Source organism: Oncorhynchus masou, chromosome 24 (genome assembly GCF_036934945.1).
Source record: "Oncorhynchus masou masou isolate Uvic2021 chromosome 24, UVic_Omas_1.1, whole genome shotgun sequence".
Lineage (NCBI taxonomy): Eukaryota > Metazoa > Chordata > Actinopteri > Salmoniformes > Salmonidae > Oncorhynchus > Oncorhynchus masou.
This window is the reverse complement of record NC_088235.1, coordinates 56,914,260-56,932,319: the sequence shown is the minus strand read 5'-3', so window position 1 is coordinate 56,932,319 and position 18,060 is coordinate 56,914,260. Positions and strand designations below refer to the sequence as shown.

The window sequence follows — 18,060 nt, the reverse complement described above, 5'->3', positions numbered from 1 at the left end:
GCAAACAAAATAAATATAGGCCTGAAATAGATATATTTTGGGGGGCTTGCCTATTATTTTGACATTAATACTTGTCACATATTAATTTGCATTTGGTACCTTGGGTCGACTGTTAGCACCAACTCAAGAAACTCCCGTTTCTCGACCATGTAAATTGGGGCCATGTCTGGACAGATGTAAGTTGTAACGGCAGCTGTTCTCTCCTTCCATCTTCGGGATTCATTGGCATATGGTGTGCCGCGGGCAAAAACCTCTTGCAACGTCTGAGTCAGGGGTTTGTTTTGAGCACTCGACTGTACTTTTTTGGGTCTCATCCGTAGACTCTCTCCATACTGTTTCACATGATTCTTGCTTAGGTGGTAAAGAGGTTAGTCGTGTTTGAGCTTGTTGTCAGAACTCTGGCCTGCGGCGGTTTTCTGGTCTGTGTCAGACTTTTCATACCCAAACCTAGGGCTGGGCAATAAATCAATAATTAAAGCGAGGTAATTACTTCCCTCAATATTGATATAAAAACGTTTAGATTCATTTTCGATAATGTCGATATAGAATAATTAGGTACATCAGTCCATTTGACCTCTGACGCAGCAGGAACGAGAGGAGAAGTGACAATATGCACGTGGAGAGGTATACCCCAACTAAAAACCACTTAGCACCTCATGTGATGGAGTAGCCACTATTAACCAAAAAAATGATTGATGTAAGCAAAAACAGTGGCAGTTATAGCCATGGAGAAGGAGCAGCTTCCAACGAAGAAATTGATAAAGGGTTAAACTATTTCAGTAATTTGGAAGTGGTTTGGCTTTTTGAAGTCCGACAAAGAGCAGAGCAACGTTCGGTGCAAATTGTGCCGTAGACAGGTGGCTACAAAGTCTGGTAATATGACAAACCTTATTCAACATCTGAAGCAAAGTCACTGTTTGGAACATGCAGGAAGTTTTGAGTTTGCGCCACGGTATTGATAAACGCCCCTCAAGCACCAGCCAATCTAGGGATGTTTGCCCGAAGCAGTCAACACTGACAGCGTTTATGCCCTACAAGCAACCATTGAAAAGACAAAGACATCACAAATGCTATTATGCATTGCTATTATGCATTTTTACCTTGTCCGCTCGGGTATTCGATCTAAGCAACCTTTCGGTTACTGGCCCAACGCTCTGCCTAGTGGTTTGTTCAGGCATTAGGCATTCTTGAGTCTGAAGCAGATATGCACCTTTTAAACATTATTTGATTAATATCGTGAGAACTTTCATTATCGAATGAAATTTTTTTATAGATAGTGATAATTTATTTGCCATATCGCCCAGCCCTACCCAAACCACATCCATACGACTGAAGTAGCCCCTCTTTTAGGTACGAGCTCCGTGTCTCCGTGCTCTGTGTCACGTTCACGCTCCATGTTTGTTTGTGTTGCAAATTTCAAGAACACAAAGCATCGTCCAATTGACGAAAAATATTGCCGTAAAGAATGTGATTTACAACAACGGAATAATTACCATGTTATATGCGCTAAACTACGTAGAATATTGGCCTGTTGTTAACTACAACTCCCTACTACATCACAGTTCATACAGGACATGATTTATCTCTAGAGAAACTGTGCAATGTGCGCGTTGAGCTCACAGAAAAAAACTAACAAAGCGGAATTCAAATAATAAACAATGTTGGTCAACTAATTGATTAAAAAAAATAACTTGAAAAACAGTGCAAATGCAAAGTTTCTCTGATTATTCACTTTAAAATGTCAAACAAAAACTAATTACTGCAAAGTTGAACAAACCATATAAAATCTAAAAAAAACATGTGCTTGCAGAACAGTGCAGATGCAAAGATCGGTACCAACAGCATAAACCGTCATTCTGTTACCAAACTGTGCATCCCTCTGTTAATGTGGATTTGCCCCCAAAAAACTCACACGCAAAGACCACATCTTGAAATAAATCATATTAGGCTAATAGCAAACTAAAAAAGTGATTTTGGCATGCTACATTCTAGTGAATTTCCAACGCACCTGCAGACAACCTACACAGGATGTGAAGTGCATTTCACTTCAAAGGATAGAACAGGCAACAAGATAACATTTTGCTGGAATACTGCTACTCTAACAATCCAAGCAAAGGAATGAGACAGGAATAACGTTAATCACGCTGTACAGGAGACTGAATGTATAGAGGTTTTACATTCCATTGCAGCTATCGCTGCAGATCCAGCACACCAGTGTGACCCTTCCAAACATAACACAGAGGAGCCAGCTGCATGGGACAGTGTGCCATGTAATTGGGGCCACCAATTCTGAGCCCAGAGAGTGCTGTCACAGCATTTATGATAAGCTGACAGAGCCACTAGAAGCATTTAGAAGAAGCTCAACCATAGCAACTTATAGGTGATAGGCTAAGGCCTACCAGCATAATTCAAACGATTAGTTTTCCGCAACTTGAAAAGGCATCGATTTATTCTACATTAAGGCCTAGTCACGTTGAAAAGGTGACACTTAACATTAAATTGCTCTTATACCTGAGAAGTTACAGTAGTGGTACAGTGTAACAACATTACGGTAACATAATAGCCTAATTTAGTAAGGCAGTATATCATCAGTTAAACTTACATTTAGACTATGTGACATATGTTTATAGAAAATCGGAAAATTTCCAGGCCTAGCTTAGTCTAAATTGTTTACCTATGAGAGTGCAACCAAATACAAGAGTGAAGGGGAACACTTCCAGTAAAAAATACCTATAAAAGGGAGCCTGAAAAAAGCGACAGAGATTAATAAATAGGAGGAGCTGAAAGGATGCTGCACGTGCATTCATGTTTCTAACAGGGAAATACTAGAAAGCTTTTGTCTTTCAGTTTTACACAAGTGTTGGCTAAATGTTTAACTGTCACTACTTCACACCAGGTTGTGATTATTTAAAAACATTCTGAATGTAGTGACAGAAAGCACTCCTCTCTCTAAAAAGGATGAACCCTATCCTTTCATAGGTCTGCAACCATGATGTCCCTCGATGGCTTTCTTTGCAACAGGTGCCATCCCATGTCTCAAGACCTTAAACTAACACACTGTGTGCATACTGAAAGTGGGTATGTCCTGGCTGACAGTTGAAAAAACATCAAGACAGCATGTTTTGTTGTCATTAAACCTTTCAGTAACATGGTGGTCCATTTTTAACCTAAACATTTTTCTAAAAAGGTTGCAGTAGGCTAAAAGGCCTAAACAGAGCCTTAAACTGAGCTAAATAGAAGGCTCTGGGCCTATGTATTATCACCAACTTGGAGTCCAAATATGCATCTTACAGATCTTGGTAACTATAGAAATAGAAGTGAGGCTGTTGAGGGCCACTTTCCATGGTCCTTAGGTTAGCTTGAAATATTGATACACATTTTTGACCATCTCTCGGGAGGCCTACTGACTTGCATAGACCTAAACAAATGTAAAACTGTAGTTTCTGAGCAAGTTTTACCTGATTTTGTAATTTGGCAAAGTGTGTTTCTTCTTGATGACTCTTTTCAACTGGTTGACAATGATTGAGGTAAGCTGAGGCAAGGGCCTTCCCTCGAACTGTGACTTCACCTCAAAGTCTATCAATGGGTCCTCGAGGAACGTGAAGGACCAATGCGTAAAAGGCACGCGAGTGAACTGCAGCTTCAGTCTTCCAACCACACGCGTCATCTTTACGAACAGGTAGGCTGACTTCCCAAAAACAAGGTCTACATCAATTGCTAGATGGAATCCCCCATTATATTCAAGGTCCACCTCGAAATTGAGTTCATCGGGCATGCCGTCTTCATTTAAACGCACTGGATGAATAAGTTTGGCCGTTTTAAAAACGGGCAAAGAATTACCCAGGGAGATATCCCTGAGACTGAGTCCCTCCAACAGCCGACCAGCTGTCTTGGTTTGTAATAGCTCCTCGAACTCCACCTTGATCTTTTTGGTCAGCCAGTGCCTAACGACAGGAGTGTCGCGGAGTTCTCTGAATAGGAACAAAAAGATAGCGTTTAGAAAATTGCACGTCTCCGGTTTGGAGGTGTGGAGTGGCTCGCTTTGACAATGCGGTGGCGGTTGTTGTTTAGGGCTACTGTTTGTGACAGCTGCTTCCTGTTGCCTGGGAGAGATGGCCTCTTGCTGTTTGGATGCAGCAGATGCTGCGATATCTTGTTGTTGACCTGATTCGGCATGTTGGTTATTGAAGTAATCCTTCAATGCGGGATCAGGCACTGCTTTGACATATTGCACTGTCCCGGTTTTTGGCTCGGGGCTTCTCCAGTAAAGCAGTAAGAACTGTAATACCAACGTAATGAGTACGCCAGATAATGCGGAAATTACTATCAAGTAAATCATTTCGAGCAGTTGCCTCTTCCCGTTTCCGCGTTATAAAACAATCATATTCCGACGTTTAACCGTAATAACAAAGCAAGTTCCACCTGGTTGCTAACAAACCTGCCATATTGGCTGCCTTTTTCTTGGGGTTCAAGCTCTTCAGCTCTGATTGGGCGAACGTATTACGTGGTTGTGCGTAATGACGGATTTAGAAAAGTGTACACTACCATACCAAAGATTATGGATATTTTGCCGCCTTCGTGTGCTAGTCGGAACTAAACTCAAATTTCCGACTCGCTAACTGGTTGAAATGTGGAACTTGTATGACTAACAACTAGTTAGCAAATCTGAAATGTCAGAGTTTGACTAGCACTTGAACGCGGCAATACTTGTCTCTCCGCCCTAACACAAAGCTGCACGGAGCTCTCCCTATTCCTCTCTTTGGATTGGTGGATACATCTCATTATTTGAGTTGTTAACGTCAACCACCTGTATTAAATATCTGCTACGCTACAAGCCTTATGTCATGAATATGTATAGCCATCTCGAGACAACTCCGATATAAAAGTTGTTTTTTTTAAATTGCCGGGATATCACGTATCCTACTTATCAGTACACTCGTAACAACCTAAGCATGACAACTTATATTCGATCAAATAAACCTCATAAATAAATCAACTAAACAACGTCGCCTGCTGGATAAGAAAGATTTCTGGCAAAGTTCTGCCTCTCGCTTAGCCTTTTCCGAAATGACCATAAGCACCAACCGAGCCCAGGGTAACTGTTGGTGCATTCAATGCCAGGTTCAAAACAACTGGGATCTCGGAAATCTCCGACTTCTGACTTTAGCACATTCAAAACAACTGGGAACTCTGAAAAAAAACAGCTCCGACCGGGAACAATTGATTTGAATGGTCATCCAACGCGGAACTCCAACTAGGGAACTCAAGCCACTTTCCAGAGCTCTGACTTTCCGACCTGAAGATCACTGAGGTCATGATTTGACCTCATATTTTTTTTTTTTACTTTTTTTTAAAGAATGTAGTCCTCTTTGTGGCATTTTGTGAATGCTTTATTTTATACAGATCACACTATACGTTTTTGTGCTTGTGGATTAGAGGTCAACCGATTAATTGGAATGATCGATTAATTAGGGCCGGTTTCAAGTTTTCATAACAATAGGAAATCTGTATTTTTGGGCGCGTATTTGCCGATTTAAATTATTTCTTTATACCTTTATTTAACTAGGCAAGTGAGTTAAGAACACATTCTTATTTTCAATGACGGCCTAGGAATGGTGGGTTAACTGCCTCGTTCAGGGGCAGAACGACAGATTCTCACATTGTCATCCCGGGGGAGCCAATCTTGCAACCTTATAGTTAACTAGTCCAACGCAATAACGACCTGCCTCTCTCTTTGCACTCCACATGGAGCCTGCCTGTTACGTGGATGCAGTAAGCCAAGGTAAGTTGCTAGCTAGCATTAAACTTATCTTATAAAAACAATCAATCATAATCACTAGTTAACTACACATGGTTGATGATATTACTAGATCTATTTATCTAGCGTGTCCTGCGTTGCATATAATCTGACTGAGCATACAAGTATCTAAGTATCTGACTGAGCGGTGGTAGGCAGAAGCAGGCAAGTAAACATACATTCATTCAAACAACACCCTGAATTTGTAACTTGTTAGCAAATGTGTAACATTAACAACTGTAAATTATTTTACTAGCTACCTATGTAACAATTTCAATCTCACAAAATTATAAGCATGACACAAGATTCCAAACTAATGTATATCCACCAAGCTAGCAAGCTAAATTTACTAGTAAACATTGAGGAGAAACAATAATACAACAATTTACTATTGTAAATCTAAAACTGAAGCCGGTTTTACTATAAAATAATATTTGCCAAAGCATGCCTGATAGACATGGCTGTAGGTAGATAGCTACTGTCTGCCTACCTACCTACCAGGTTTTACTTAATTTCAAACTCAAGTTTGTACTATGCTATAAACTGTCTCCAGACAGCACCACTGAATAATTTTCTACTTTGAAACCACCGAAGTCCAGTCTTGGCCATGGCAGGCAGTGATTAGCCAATTTGGGCCATATTGCCCCACCCCAGAGACGATAACACACACTGCCTTGTCAGAGAGTCTCATTCTTATTTTATTCAGCCACCGCTGTTTATCGAAGCCTCCATTCTTATCATCTGAAAATTCATCTTTACTTTTTTCATCCAAATTGCTCAATTTCAGATACCCTACGCCTTCGACCGAGTGACAAAGACATTTTAGATTCCTTTGACATCTGTCTGTTTAGAAGCCTGAGTCAGCTAGCTTTCTTGCCACTGCTAACGGTCATTCTAGCTAGCTAGCTAACACGTCACGCTTGCAGGAGACAAGATTCTGAGGTAATTATTTTATAATTGCCTTCCCAATCACACTCAAACAGTGTTCTTATGCTTTGAGTGAGGGTACCAGATGGATTCCTTCAGATTTCTGTTTTTTAACTGTTTATTTCTCCTCAGACGGAGGTGTCGTCACCTGCCGGGATAAAACAGTGCGTCGAGTTCATGTCAGGGAGGGACTTTCACGGAGAGTGCGCCCAATGCCTCGGACCACGTAGAGGTGGATGTAACGGACCCCTTCTTCTGTATCCACTGCTCCGGGCTTCCTCTGCCTTCTCTCCGCCATCGAGTGGACCTGGTCTCTATCTCTCCACCACCCAGCTCCTCCCGTATAGCTCCGCGAGAACTTACGGAAGAGTGGCCAAGGTGCGGCTCTCCAATACTGAACTCTGCCTCTGCCCTTCCCCAAACTGCTGGTTCTTTCGAGGACGCAGAACACCGGGAGCCGAGAGACGTCCATGCCAGCCTGTAGGATACCACAAAATTGGGGAGAAGAAAGGTGGTAAAATAATCAAATAAAAAGATGCATAACGACTAGTTAGTGGGAAGAACGTTTTTTTGTATGCTGTAGCATTGAGATTTCCCTTCACTGGAACTAAGGGGGTGGCAGGTAGCCTAGTGGTTAAAGCGTTGGACTTGTAACCGAAAGGTTGCAAGATCGAATTCCTGAGCTCACAAGGTAAAAATCTGTTGTTCTGGTCCTGAACAAGGTAGTGAACTATTCCGTCATTAAAAATAATAATTTGTTCTTAACTGACTTGCCTAGTTAAATAAAGAGATTTTTAAAAAAGGGGCCTAGCCCGAACCATGAAAAACAGCCCCAGACCATTATTCCTCCTCCACCAAAATGTACAGTTGGCACTATGCATTCGGGCAGGTAGTGTTCTCCTGGCATTTGCCAAAACCAGATTAGTCTGCTGGACTTACCAGATGGTGAAATGTGATTCATCACTCCGGAGAACACTGCTCCAATGTCCAATGGTGGCGAGCTTTACACCACTCCAGCCGATGCTTGGCATTGTGCATGGTGATCTCAGGCTTGTGTGCGGCTGCTTGACCATGGAAAGCCATTTCATGAAGCTCCCGATGAACAGCGCTTGTGCTGACATTGCTTCCAGAGGCAGTTTGGAACTCGGTAGTGACACAATAACAGCACTTACAGTTGACCGGGCCACTCCAAGCAGGGCAGAAATTTGACAAGCTGACTTGTTGTAGATGTTGGAATCCGATAACGGTGCCACGTTGAAAGTCACTGAGCTCTTCAGTACGGTCCATTTTACTGCCAACATTCGTCTATGGAGATTGCATGGCTGCTCCCTGCTCAATTTAATACACCTGTTAGTGTCACTGAAATAGTCAAATCCACTAATTTGAAGGGGTGTCCCCATACTTTTGGAGATGTAGTGTACCTGAACGGGAACGTCTTAAGTGATGGGTTAGCTCTGGCGGTTATAAAGACTATACAGAGTGCTAGGGCTCGTTCAAAAAGGTCTCTACACATACAGGTGGCATGCGTTTGCAAGCGCATATAGTGAAGACTCATTTCACTGCAGTATCGGTATCATACTGAGCTTCCTTCAGAGTCTATTTGATAAAAGCCTTTCTCCTTCTACATTGAAGGTCTATTTGGCTGCTATATTGGCTTTCCACTCTGATATAGATAGGAAGCCACATTTTGGCCTCTCGGTTTATGAAGGGCAACTGTCGTCTGCGGCCGCCTACACGTTGTCTATTACCCAGATGGGATTTGTTCACAGTTCTGGATGCGTTAACTAACTCTCCTTTCAAGCATAGAGACATAATCAAATAAAAATTCCTCTCGTTTAATTTAAAACAGCACTACTATTAGCCCTTGCCTCCGCAAAATGGGTAGGTGACCTGGCGGCCCTTCTCCGTGCACTAGTCATGCATGGTGTTCTCAGAGGACAAGTGGAGGGCTACATTGACACCTAACCCCGCTTATTTGCCTAAGATTAGTACATCTGGTTTTAAATATATGGTTATTGATCTGGCTACATTCTCCCTCCTCCGTTCCGCTCTGAGGAAGAGGTGTGTCTTTACACCCTGTCCGTGCGTTCTCGGAAAAGCAGCCTGCGCCGCTCTGACCAGTTGTTTATGTGCTTTGGTACACAAGCACAGGGTAAAGCTTTGTCCAGAGAACGACTATTTCGCTGGATAGTTGAAGCTATCTCTTTGGCATACTCCTCTGCAAGCAAGGCTCCCCCCAGAGGGACTTAAAGCACGTTCTACTAGAGGTGTGGCAACATCTGGACACTACTTTGGGTCGTTACATTGGACGATGTGTGTGGGGCAGCTTCTTGTGCCACACCTCACACTTTTGTCAGGTTCTATAGTCTTGACATGACTGCTTCGTCGTTGTCACATACAGTACTGGCTGCAGCCAGACGTTAGTTCCCACAAAACATGTATTGTACACATCCCTTTGGGCCCTACATGTCCACACTATAATCCCTTCTACCAGTACATAATTATAGAAGAAGGATATTCTTTAAAATTACCTGTGTTACCTATTTTTTACTAATTGTATCACATAGCCTGCAGGCTTTGCTTGTCTTATCCCGGTTTAATCCATTTTACAATAAGGCTGTAACGTAACAAAATGTGGAAAAGTGTCTGAATACTTTCCGAATGCTCTGTATTCCCTGAATTTTAGTACACTGACGATACTGTATGTTTCTTTGTGAATGGCAATTTCATCATGACCACTAGTTCTTAGCTACAGATTGTTATACCAGATAATGTGATTTAACCAAAGATTTATGCTATTCAATTACTGGGAGTTACAGGATAGGTTATGTTTGACGTAGCACAGAGAATTTAACCAATCTTAATGATGTCGTCTTCATCCTTGATTCAGGGAAACAAGAGTCTCATAAAATGTCTGCATCCAGTTGCAGGGGGTCAGTTTAGATTTTTAAAAATGCTCTGTTAATAAAATACTTTTTGCTCCATGACATAATTCATCAATTTGTAAGCCGCCATCTTGTATATTTCAAGTCTTCTCTCATTAATCGAAGCAGGTCTTGGTTATCATGCCATGCAGCTTTTTGGGGTGCACACCCACCTGTCTCGATCAATGAGAGAAGACCTGAAATTAGACGATGTCTGCAAGAATCTTTGGGTAAATCACATTATCTGGTGTAACAATATGTAGCTACAGTGCCCTGCACTTGTGTCTCTACTCCTGAGAAACACCCAGACACACTGAACTGTAATACAGTGTTCATACAATGTTTTAGTTTTTTACTTGATTTAGCATTAAATAGTGTACCCTTGTATTTTAGATTTTGACAAAAACAATGTCGAGCATCTGTTTGATGCTACATAGCCCTGTACAGGCAATATAAATATATTCTCTGAATCCATAAAGGCATACAATTTTCCAAGATATTTTGAAAGAAAATATCCATATTTATCTCATGGTGATTCTGCATCAGGGCTCTACAACCCTTTTAATGGAGAGCTAACATCCTGTAAATTTTCCCTCAACCATAATCTAGCACACCTGATTTTAATAATTAGCTGGTTGATAAGCTGAACCAGGTTAGTTACAACTGGGGTGGGAGCAAAAACATAAAGGAGGGTAGCTCTCCAGGAACAGGGTTGGAGACCCATGTTCTACACATGGTCTTATGCTGAGACACACTGGCTGTGTTTACAGAAGCAGCCCAATAGTGAACTTTTTTCCCACTATTTGGTCTTAATCACATATCTTTTTCAGAGCTAATCTGATTGGTCAAAATACCAATTAGTGAAAAAAAGATAAGAATTGGGCCGACTGTGTAAATGCAGCCATAGTCCTTTATCCGGCTTCTGTACACTGGCAATGGTGTTCGGCATTGGTGGGTTGGGGAAGCTGAGACTTTGCGCTTATGGCGAATGTTCTTGTCCTGTCTGCGGTAAGTGGCGAGCTGGATAAGACTCTGCCAAAAGTGGTGTAGGGCTTCTTAACCAACAACTGTTTGGTCCTCTTGCAGAAGATTTGCTGGTACTGCTCGTCTGCTGGAAAGACATGGTTGTGGTGTAAGCATTTTACACTTTTTGTGGAAGGGATGTAGGGCAACATGCCTTTGTTGGTAAAGGTGTCAACAGAATGGGACCATTTAGCGTATTGTTTAGGGACAATGAGGGGACATTGGGAGCTGCTTTAGAGAGGAAAGATCAGTCAACACAGTGAATGGGCTTGGTGAATAAAGAAAGTGTAAAAAGTCTTTGGAAGGAAGTTCTTACACAGTATGAATAGTTGTGTTGGAGATTAAGGAGAAATGGCACCTCAATCGCACTCATAGGCAACAATACATTTACTGTCTAAGCAGAACCCTGCACAACCAAAAAAACTTTCTCATCTCAAAGTACTGTCTGTAAATGAGGTGGTTGTGTCATGTTGTCTTTATTTTATATCCTTCAAGTGCCCCTTTCTGGTTTATGTCCCACAATCTTGTTGTGCTCCATAACAGGAAGGTGTGTCCGCTCCCTCATGCGTGTATCCAAAATGCTTTGGGGTATTTTTCAGCAGGGCACTGGGGAATGGCTCCAGATAACCCGGGTTTTACAAAAAGAAAAGGTTAAAAAAACACTTGGAACCCCATAACAAACACTACCCAATTCATTTTTATACCATGCTTACTGTAAATTGAGTGGCCTTAGTAAATATGCCAACTTACCTTCACCTTGTACAGAGCTAGAGGTTGGAAGAGCATGTGGGTGGAATCAGATTCTGTACCACCTACAACAAAATACACAATTTAAACACCCCACTATTTGTATTGATGTCTATTAGACTGGCTAGCTTAGCATAACTAACATGGACATTTCAATGTTGTCAGTATCACGCCACCATTGGTTGTTCCCTCGCCTCGCCTTAGCTGTCGTACGTGCCCAATTTTGTGCATCAATTCTGGCCGAACCTAGACCAAAATATTGTATTTTAAAAACAATACAAAGCATACACACGCAAACGACATCATCAAACAAACATCAACTGATCACACCTGCCCAGACCCACTAGCACACATCACTTTCCCCCACAAAGCCTGAAACTGCACCATTTTTTTCTCTCCGTAGCCCAGCACTTTCATTATTTAAATAATAAATAATTTGATTTTTCCATTGTAATTAATGATGGCAGAGTGATTAATTTCCACGTTTTTTGTTTACAACCCGTCGGGTATCTCACTACACCCCATATGCAATGTATTGTAATAAGCAGACAGATGGGTTAAAGGTAAATGTTCATTATAATACTTCTGACAGCCAACTTTCAACCTCCGCTCACAACTTCCGGACTTTACAGCATTCCCAGAAAGCATGGTTGGATTTTTGATTATTGACTCATTATTACTTTACACTTAAGACATGACTTGGGCCGGCGTTATAATTGGAGTGCCTTAGGAGGCCTGGCCCGCACTACCGTACCTCCTTGCCCGTCCAACTAAAATATTGAAATATTGATTTATTTGACTGAGACACGTATCGACAGAAAGACGCATCAATCTCATATAAAACATCTGATCGAGCGAAACAGCGCCCCTCGGTCTTAGCATGTGTAAACCATGTATCTGATGCTGTTTTGACAAAAATAGTACGATATCTCCTTTTACTCTCTTCTGAACGTGCTAAACGGCCAGTTCGTATACTCTTTAGCTGTACCCTTATCCTACTTCTCGTCTGTTCCTCTGGTGATGTGGAGGTTAATCCAGGTCCTGCAGTGCCTAGCTCCACTCCCACCCCACAGGTGCACTCATTTGTTGACTTCTGTAAACGTAAAAGCCTTGGTTTCAGGCATGTTAACATTAGAAGCCTACTCCCTAAATTTGTTTTACTCACTGCTTTAGCACACTCTGCCAACCCAGACGTCTTAGCCGTGTCTGAATCCTGGCTTAGGAAAACCACCAAAAACCTTGAAATTTCCATTCCTAACTATAACGTTTTCCGCCAAGATAGAACTGCCAAAGGGGGGAGCGTTGCAATCTACTGCAAAGATAGTAATACAGAACTCTGCAGGCTATCTAAGTCTGTACCGAAACAATTTGTGCTTCTACTTCTAAAAATGCACCTTTCCAGAAACAAGTCTCTCACTGTTGCCGCTTGCTATAGACTTCTGCCCCCAGCTGTGCTCTCGATACCATATGTGAATTGATTGTCCCCCATCTATCTTCTGAGCTTGTGCTACCAGGTGACCTAAACTGGGACATGCTTAACACCCCGGCCATCCTACAAACTAAGCTTGATGCCTTCAATCTCACACAAATTATCAATGAACCTACCAGGTACAACCCCAAATCAGTAAACACAGGCACCCTCATAGATGTCATCCTAACTAACTCACCCTCCAAATACACCTCTGCTGTTTTCAATCAAGATCTCAGCGATCACTGCCTCATTGCCTGCATCCGTAATGGGTCTGCGACCAAACGACCACCCCTCATCACTGTCAAACGCTCCCTGAAACATTTCTGCGAGCAGGCCTTTCTAATCGACCTGGCTGGGGTATCCTGGAATGACATTGACCTCACCCATCAGTAGATGATGCCTGGCTATTCTTTAAAAGTGCCTTCCTCACCATCTTAAATAAGCATGCCCCTATCAAAAAATTTAGAACTAGGAATAGATATAGTCCTTGGTTCACTCCAGACCTGTCTGCCCTTGACCAGCACAAAAACATCCTGTGTCGTTCTGCATTAGCATTGAATAGCCCCCGTGATATGCAACTTTTCAGGGAAGTTAGGAACAAATATACACAGGCAGTTAGAAAAGCTAAGGCAAGCTTTTCAAACAGAAATTTGTATCCTGTAGTACTAACTCAAAAAAGTTCTGGGACACCGTAAAGTCCATGGAGAATAAGAGCACCTCCTCCCAGCTGCTCACTGCTCTGAGGCTAGGAAACACTGTCACCACCGATAAATCCACTATAATTGAGAATTTCAATAAGCATTTCTCTACGGCTGGCCATGCTTTCCACTTGGCTACCCCTACCCCGGTCAACTGCCCGGCACCCTCCACAGCAACCCGCCAAAGCCCCCACCATTTCTCCTTTACCCAAATCCAGATAGCTGATGTTCTGAAAGAGCTGCAAAATCTGGACCCCTACAAATCAGCCGGGCTAGACAATCTGGACCCTCTCTTTCTAAAATTATCTGCCGAAATTGTTGCAACCCCTATTACTAGCCTGTTGAACCTCTCTTTCGTATCGTCTGAGATTCCCAAAGATTGGAAAGCTGCCGCAGTCATCCCCCTCTTCAAAGGGGGTGACACTCTAGACCCAAACTGCTACAGACCTATATCTATCCTACCCTGTCTTTCTAAGGTCTTCGAAAGCCAAGTTAACAAACAGATTACTGACCATTTCGAATCCCACCATACCATCTCCACTATGCAATCTGGTTTCAGAGCTGGTCATGGGTGCACCTCAGCCACGCTCAAGGTTATAAACGACATCATAACTGCCATCGATAAGAGAAATTACCGTGCAGCCGTATTCATCTACCTAGCCAAGGCTTTCGACTCTGTCAATCACAACATTCTTATTGGCAGACTCGACAGCCTTGGTTTCTCAAATGATTGCCTCGCCTGGTTTACCAACTACTTTTCTGATAGAGTTCAGTGTGTCAAATCGGAGGGACTGTTGCCCGGACCTCTGACATTCTCTTTCGATGTGCCACAGGGTTCAATTCTCGGGCCGACTCTCTTTTCTGTATACATCAATGATGTTGCTCTTGCTGCTGGTGATTCTCTGATCCACCTCTACGCAGACAACACCATTCTGTATACTTATGGCCCCTCCTTGGACACTGTGTTAACTAACCTCCAGACGAGCTTCAAAGCCATACAACTCTCCTTCTGTGGCCTCCAACTGCTCTTAAACGCAAGTAAAACTAAATGCATGCTATTCAATCGATCACTGCCCGCCCGTCCAGCATCACTACTCTGGACGTCTCTGACTTAGAATACGTGGACAACTACAAATATCTGGGTGTCTGGTTAGACTGTAAATGCTCCTTCCAGACTCACATTAAGTATCTCCAATCCAAAATTAAATCTAGAATCGGCTTCCTTTATCGCAACGAAGCATCCTTCACTCATGCTGCCAAACATACCCTCGTAAAGCTGACCATCCTACCGATCCCCGACTTTGGTGATGTCATCTATAAAATAGCCTCCAACACTCTACTCAACAAACTGGATGCAGTCTATCACAGTGCCATCCGTTTTGTCACCAAAGCCCCATACACTACCCACCATTGCGACCTGTACGCTCTCGTTGGTTGACCCTCGCTTCATACTCGTCGCCAAATCCACTGGCTACAGGTCTCTGCTAGGTAAAGCCCCGCCTTATCTTAGCTCACTGGTCACCATAGCAGCACCCACTCGTAGCACGCGATCCAGCAGGCATATCTCACTGGTCACCCCCAAAGCCAATTCCTCGTTTGGTTGTCTTTCCTTCCAGTTATCTGCTGCCCATGACTGGAACGAATTGCAAAAATCTCTGAAGCTGGAGACTCACATCTCCCTCACTAGCTTGAAGCACCAGCTGTCAGAGCAGCTTACAGATCACTGCACATGTACATAGCCCATCTGTAAACAGCCCATCTATCTACCTACCTCATCCCCATACTGGCATTTATTTATTTTGCTCCTTTGCACCCCAGTATCTCTACCTGCACATTCATCTTCTGCCGATCTACCATTCCAGTGTTTAATTGCTATATTGTAATTACTTCGCCACCATGGCCTATTTATTTCCTTAACTTACCTCATTTGCACTCACTGTATATAGACATTTTGTTTTATTTTGTTCTACTGTATTATTGACTGTTCGTTTTGTTTATTCCATGTGTAACTCTGTGTTGTTGTATGTGTCTAATTGCTACGCTTTATCTTGGCCAGGTCACAGTTGCAAATGAGAACTTGTTCTCAACTAGCCTACCTGGTTAAATAAAGGTTAAATAAAAAATAAATAAATAAACTATATACAGATCTCTGGTTTCAGCATCTTGCAAATTGGAAAGGAAAGCTGGTGATTGCACAGTGCACTGTTCGGGTGCTGGCTTCCCCTAAAGTAAGTGTATGTTTTGCCACAACTATATAATTACTCTGGTCTAAATTAATGAATTAAAAATACTTCACTTCTTTGAGGCTGATTAGCTGTCTGGTATTTACCATTACACCCATAAAAAAATGTGAGGTATTTCCTGCCTGTGGAAATCAAACGCCGGTCCAACTGATTTGTTCTGCGGCAGGACCTGGACATACCTCTGCCGTTATGATGTAAAATGTGTGAATTTTGTCTTTTGTATAGTACATTCTATACATTATCTTTATACTGGATTCATCGTACAAATTCGTTAACCGTAATTTCGTTCGCTATGCTCCAACTTTCCCTCCATTTTGTGCCAACATCAGTTCTTTTCAGGTCTTGGTTCGAATAGTTTATTTTTTCTAAGAGATTGTCAATTGAATATGCTCACTGCAAGGTTTTGAACATTTTACCTATCATATGAACATCATTTTCTGACTCAAGTAAGATTCCCTCAAGGTTGAGCAGTTGTCTAAAATATATAAAATCGAAATTTCGTGAATTTTAAATTGCATGTATTTGAAACTATCAACACTGGTCAGTCAAAAAATGTATTTTTAACTCTGTCATTGAAATACATTTATTTTCTGTTATCAAGTAATTTACGGTTTCTATGCCTTTTTTATTTTATTTTTATTGCCATTATTAAAAACAATCCACGTTAATTTGATAAGTTACATTCTAAATGTAATCATTTACAGTTACCTGTCAAATTGCAATCAGTAACGTAACCTTTGGATTACTCAAACTCGGTAATGTAATCTGATTCATTTTATTGGATTACTTGCCCCTTGAATGGCATTAGAAGAAGACGAGAAGGATCCATCAAGCACATTTGGTGTGTCATTTATAGTGGTATGCCTTGTGATCAGACTCTCTCAGGTGGAGTACACTTGCACCTTTTTTCAATGCTGAATTGAATGTGAGTGAGAACAGAAAGGTGTCTTCATGTATTTTTTCGCAAACCTTTCTGGTTTTAAAAGTAATCAAATAAGTAATTAACTAGTTTTTCAAAAGTATCTGTAATCTGATGACAATATTACCGCTGGTAATGTACCTGATTACAGTTTTTAGTTATCAGATTACATGTACATGCTTACATGTAATCAGTTACTCCCCAACAGAACACTCTTAAATTTTAATAAATGCTTAGGCATAAAATTATGTGTTGTATTGAATTTCTAAGAGAAGCTGTGTTTTTGTCCACATTGTGCAGGACATACCCATACAGTACAGCAGATGGCAGCAACTTTACATTTGAATTTTCAAAGGACTCTAAAGGGATAATATATATTGCAGTATAAGTTAACTGTTATATTATACTATGCAGCCTGGTCTCATAGGTCTCATAGACGTAACATAGTAAATGTAAATTCGGGACACTCAACTTAATGTTATATTACGTTAAGTATGGTTACACAAGACAGAAGATGACTTAATCATCTGTTTTATACAACAACGTATATGTCGAGCTAACCAAAGGTTGCGTGTTCGAATGTCATCATGGACAACTGTAACATTTTAGTTATTTAACAACTTTGCAAATACTTAGCATGTTAGCTAACCCTTCCCCTTTAACCTAACTCCTAAACCTAACCTTAACCCTATGCCCTACCCTATCTAACATTAGCCACTTTTGCCACACAATTGGAATTCGTAACATATCATACGTTTTGAAATGTATAACATATTGTATGGATTGCTATTCGTAACATATTGTACGAATTGCAATTGTAAAATATATGACTTGTAATTTGTAACATATGCAAAATGGATGATGGACATCCACAAATTAATAGCCTACATACCATACAAAACGTAACATTTCATATTAATTGGAGTGGCCGCCATATTTCATTCTGGGATGTTTCCTACTGTTCAATATTCACAATCCGTGGAGAAAAGATCTGAATTTGGCTGCCTGTGTAAATGCAGCCCAAAAAGTGTGGCTGCAATAAAAAAAAGTAGGCCTATGCTTTAATTTGGACCACTGGTTAACTGGAGCCACTGCATAGCCTTATAACTGTTTTTAGACTATTTTCCACACCAGTGTTATGGGGCATAGCATCGGTCTGTTTCCTTGGCCATATAGCGTAAAATAGCATCCTATATTATAGACTAAGAAAAGTCCCCATTGTCGGGTCATCAGACATGGCGGAAAGTGAATGGTAAATCTGTCGAAGGGGTCTGTCAGCCTCCATGTCTACCATTTATTTATGTGTATGGG

The 18,060-nt window shown here is 41.6% G+C and overlaps 1 protein-coding gene across 1 annotated transcript in view; it reads right to left on the bottom strand.

Annotated features, from left to right (window-relative positions):
* LOC135512365 (PDZ domain-containing protein 8-like) overlaps positions 1-4,471 on the bottom strand; it is a 71,180-nt gene extending 66,709 nt beyond the window's left edge. The window contains exon 1 of the mRNA XM_064934342.1: positions 3,459-4,471. Coding sequence (XP_064790414.1) covers positions 3,459-4,339 — 881 coding nt within the window. The 5' untranslated portion in view covers positions 4,340-4,471. The remainder of the gene's footprint in view (positions 1-3,458) is intronic.
* Positions 4,472-18,060: the final 13,589 nt, after the last annotated feature.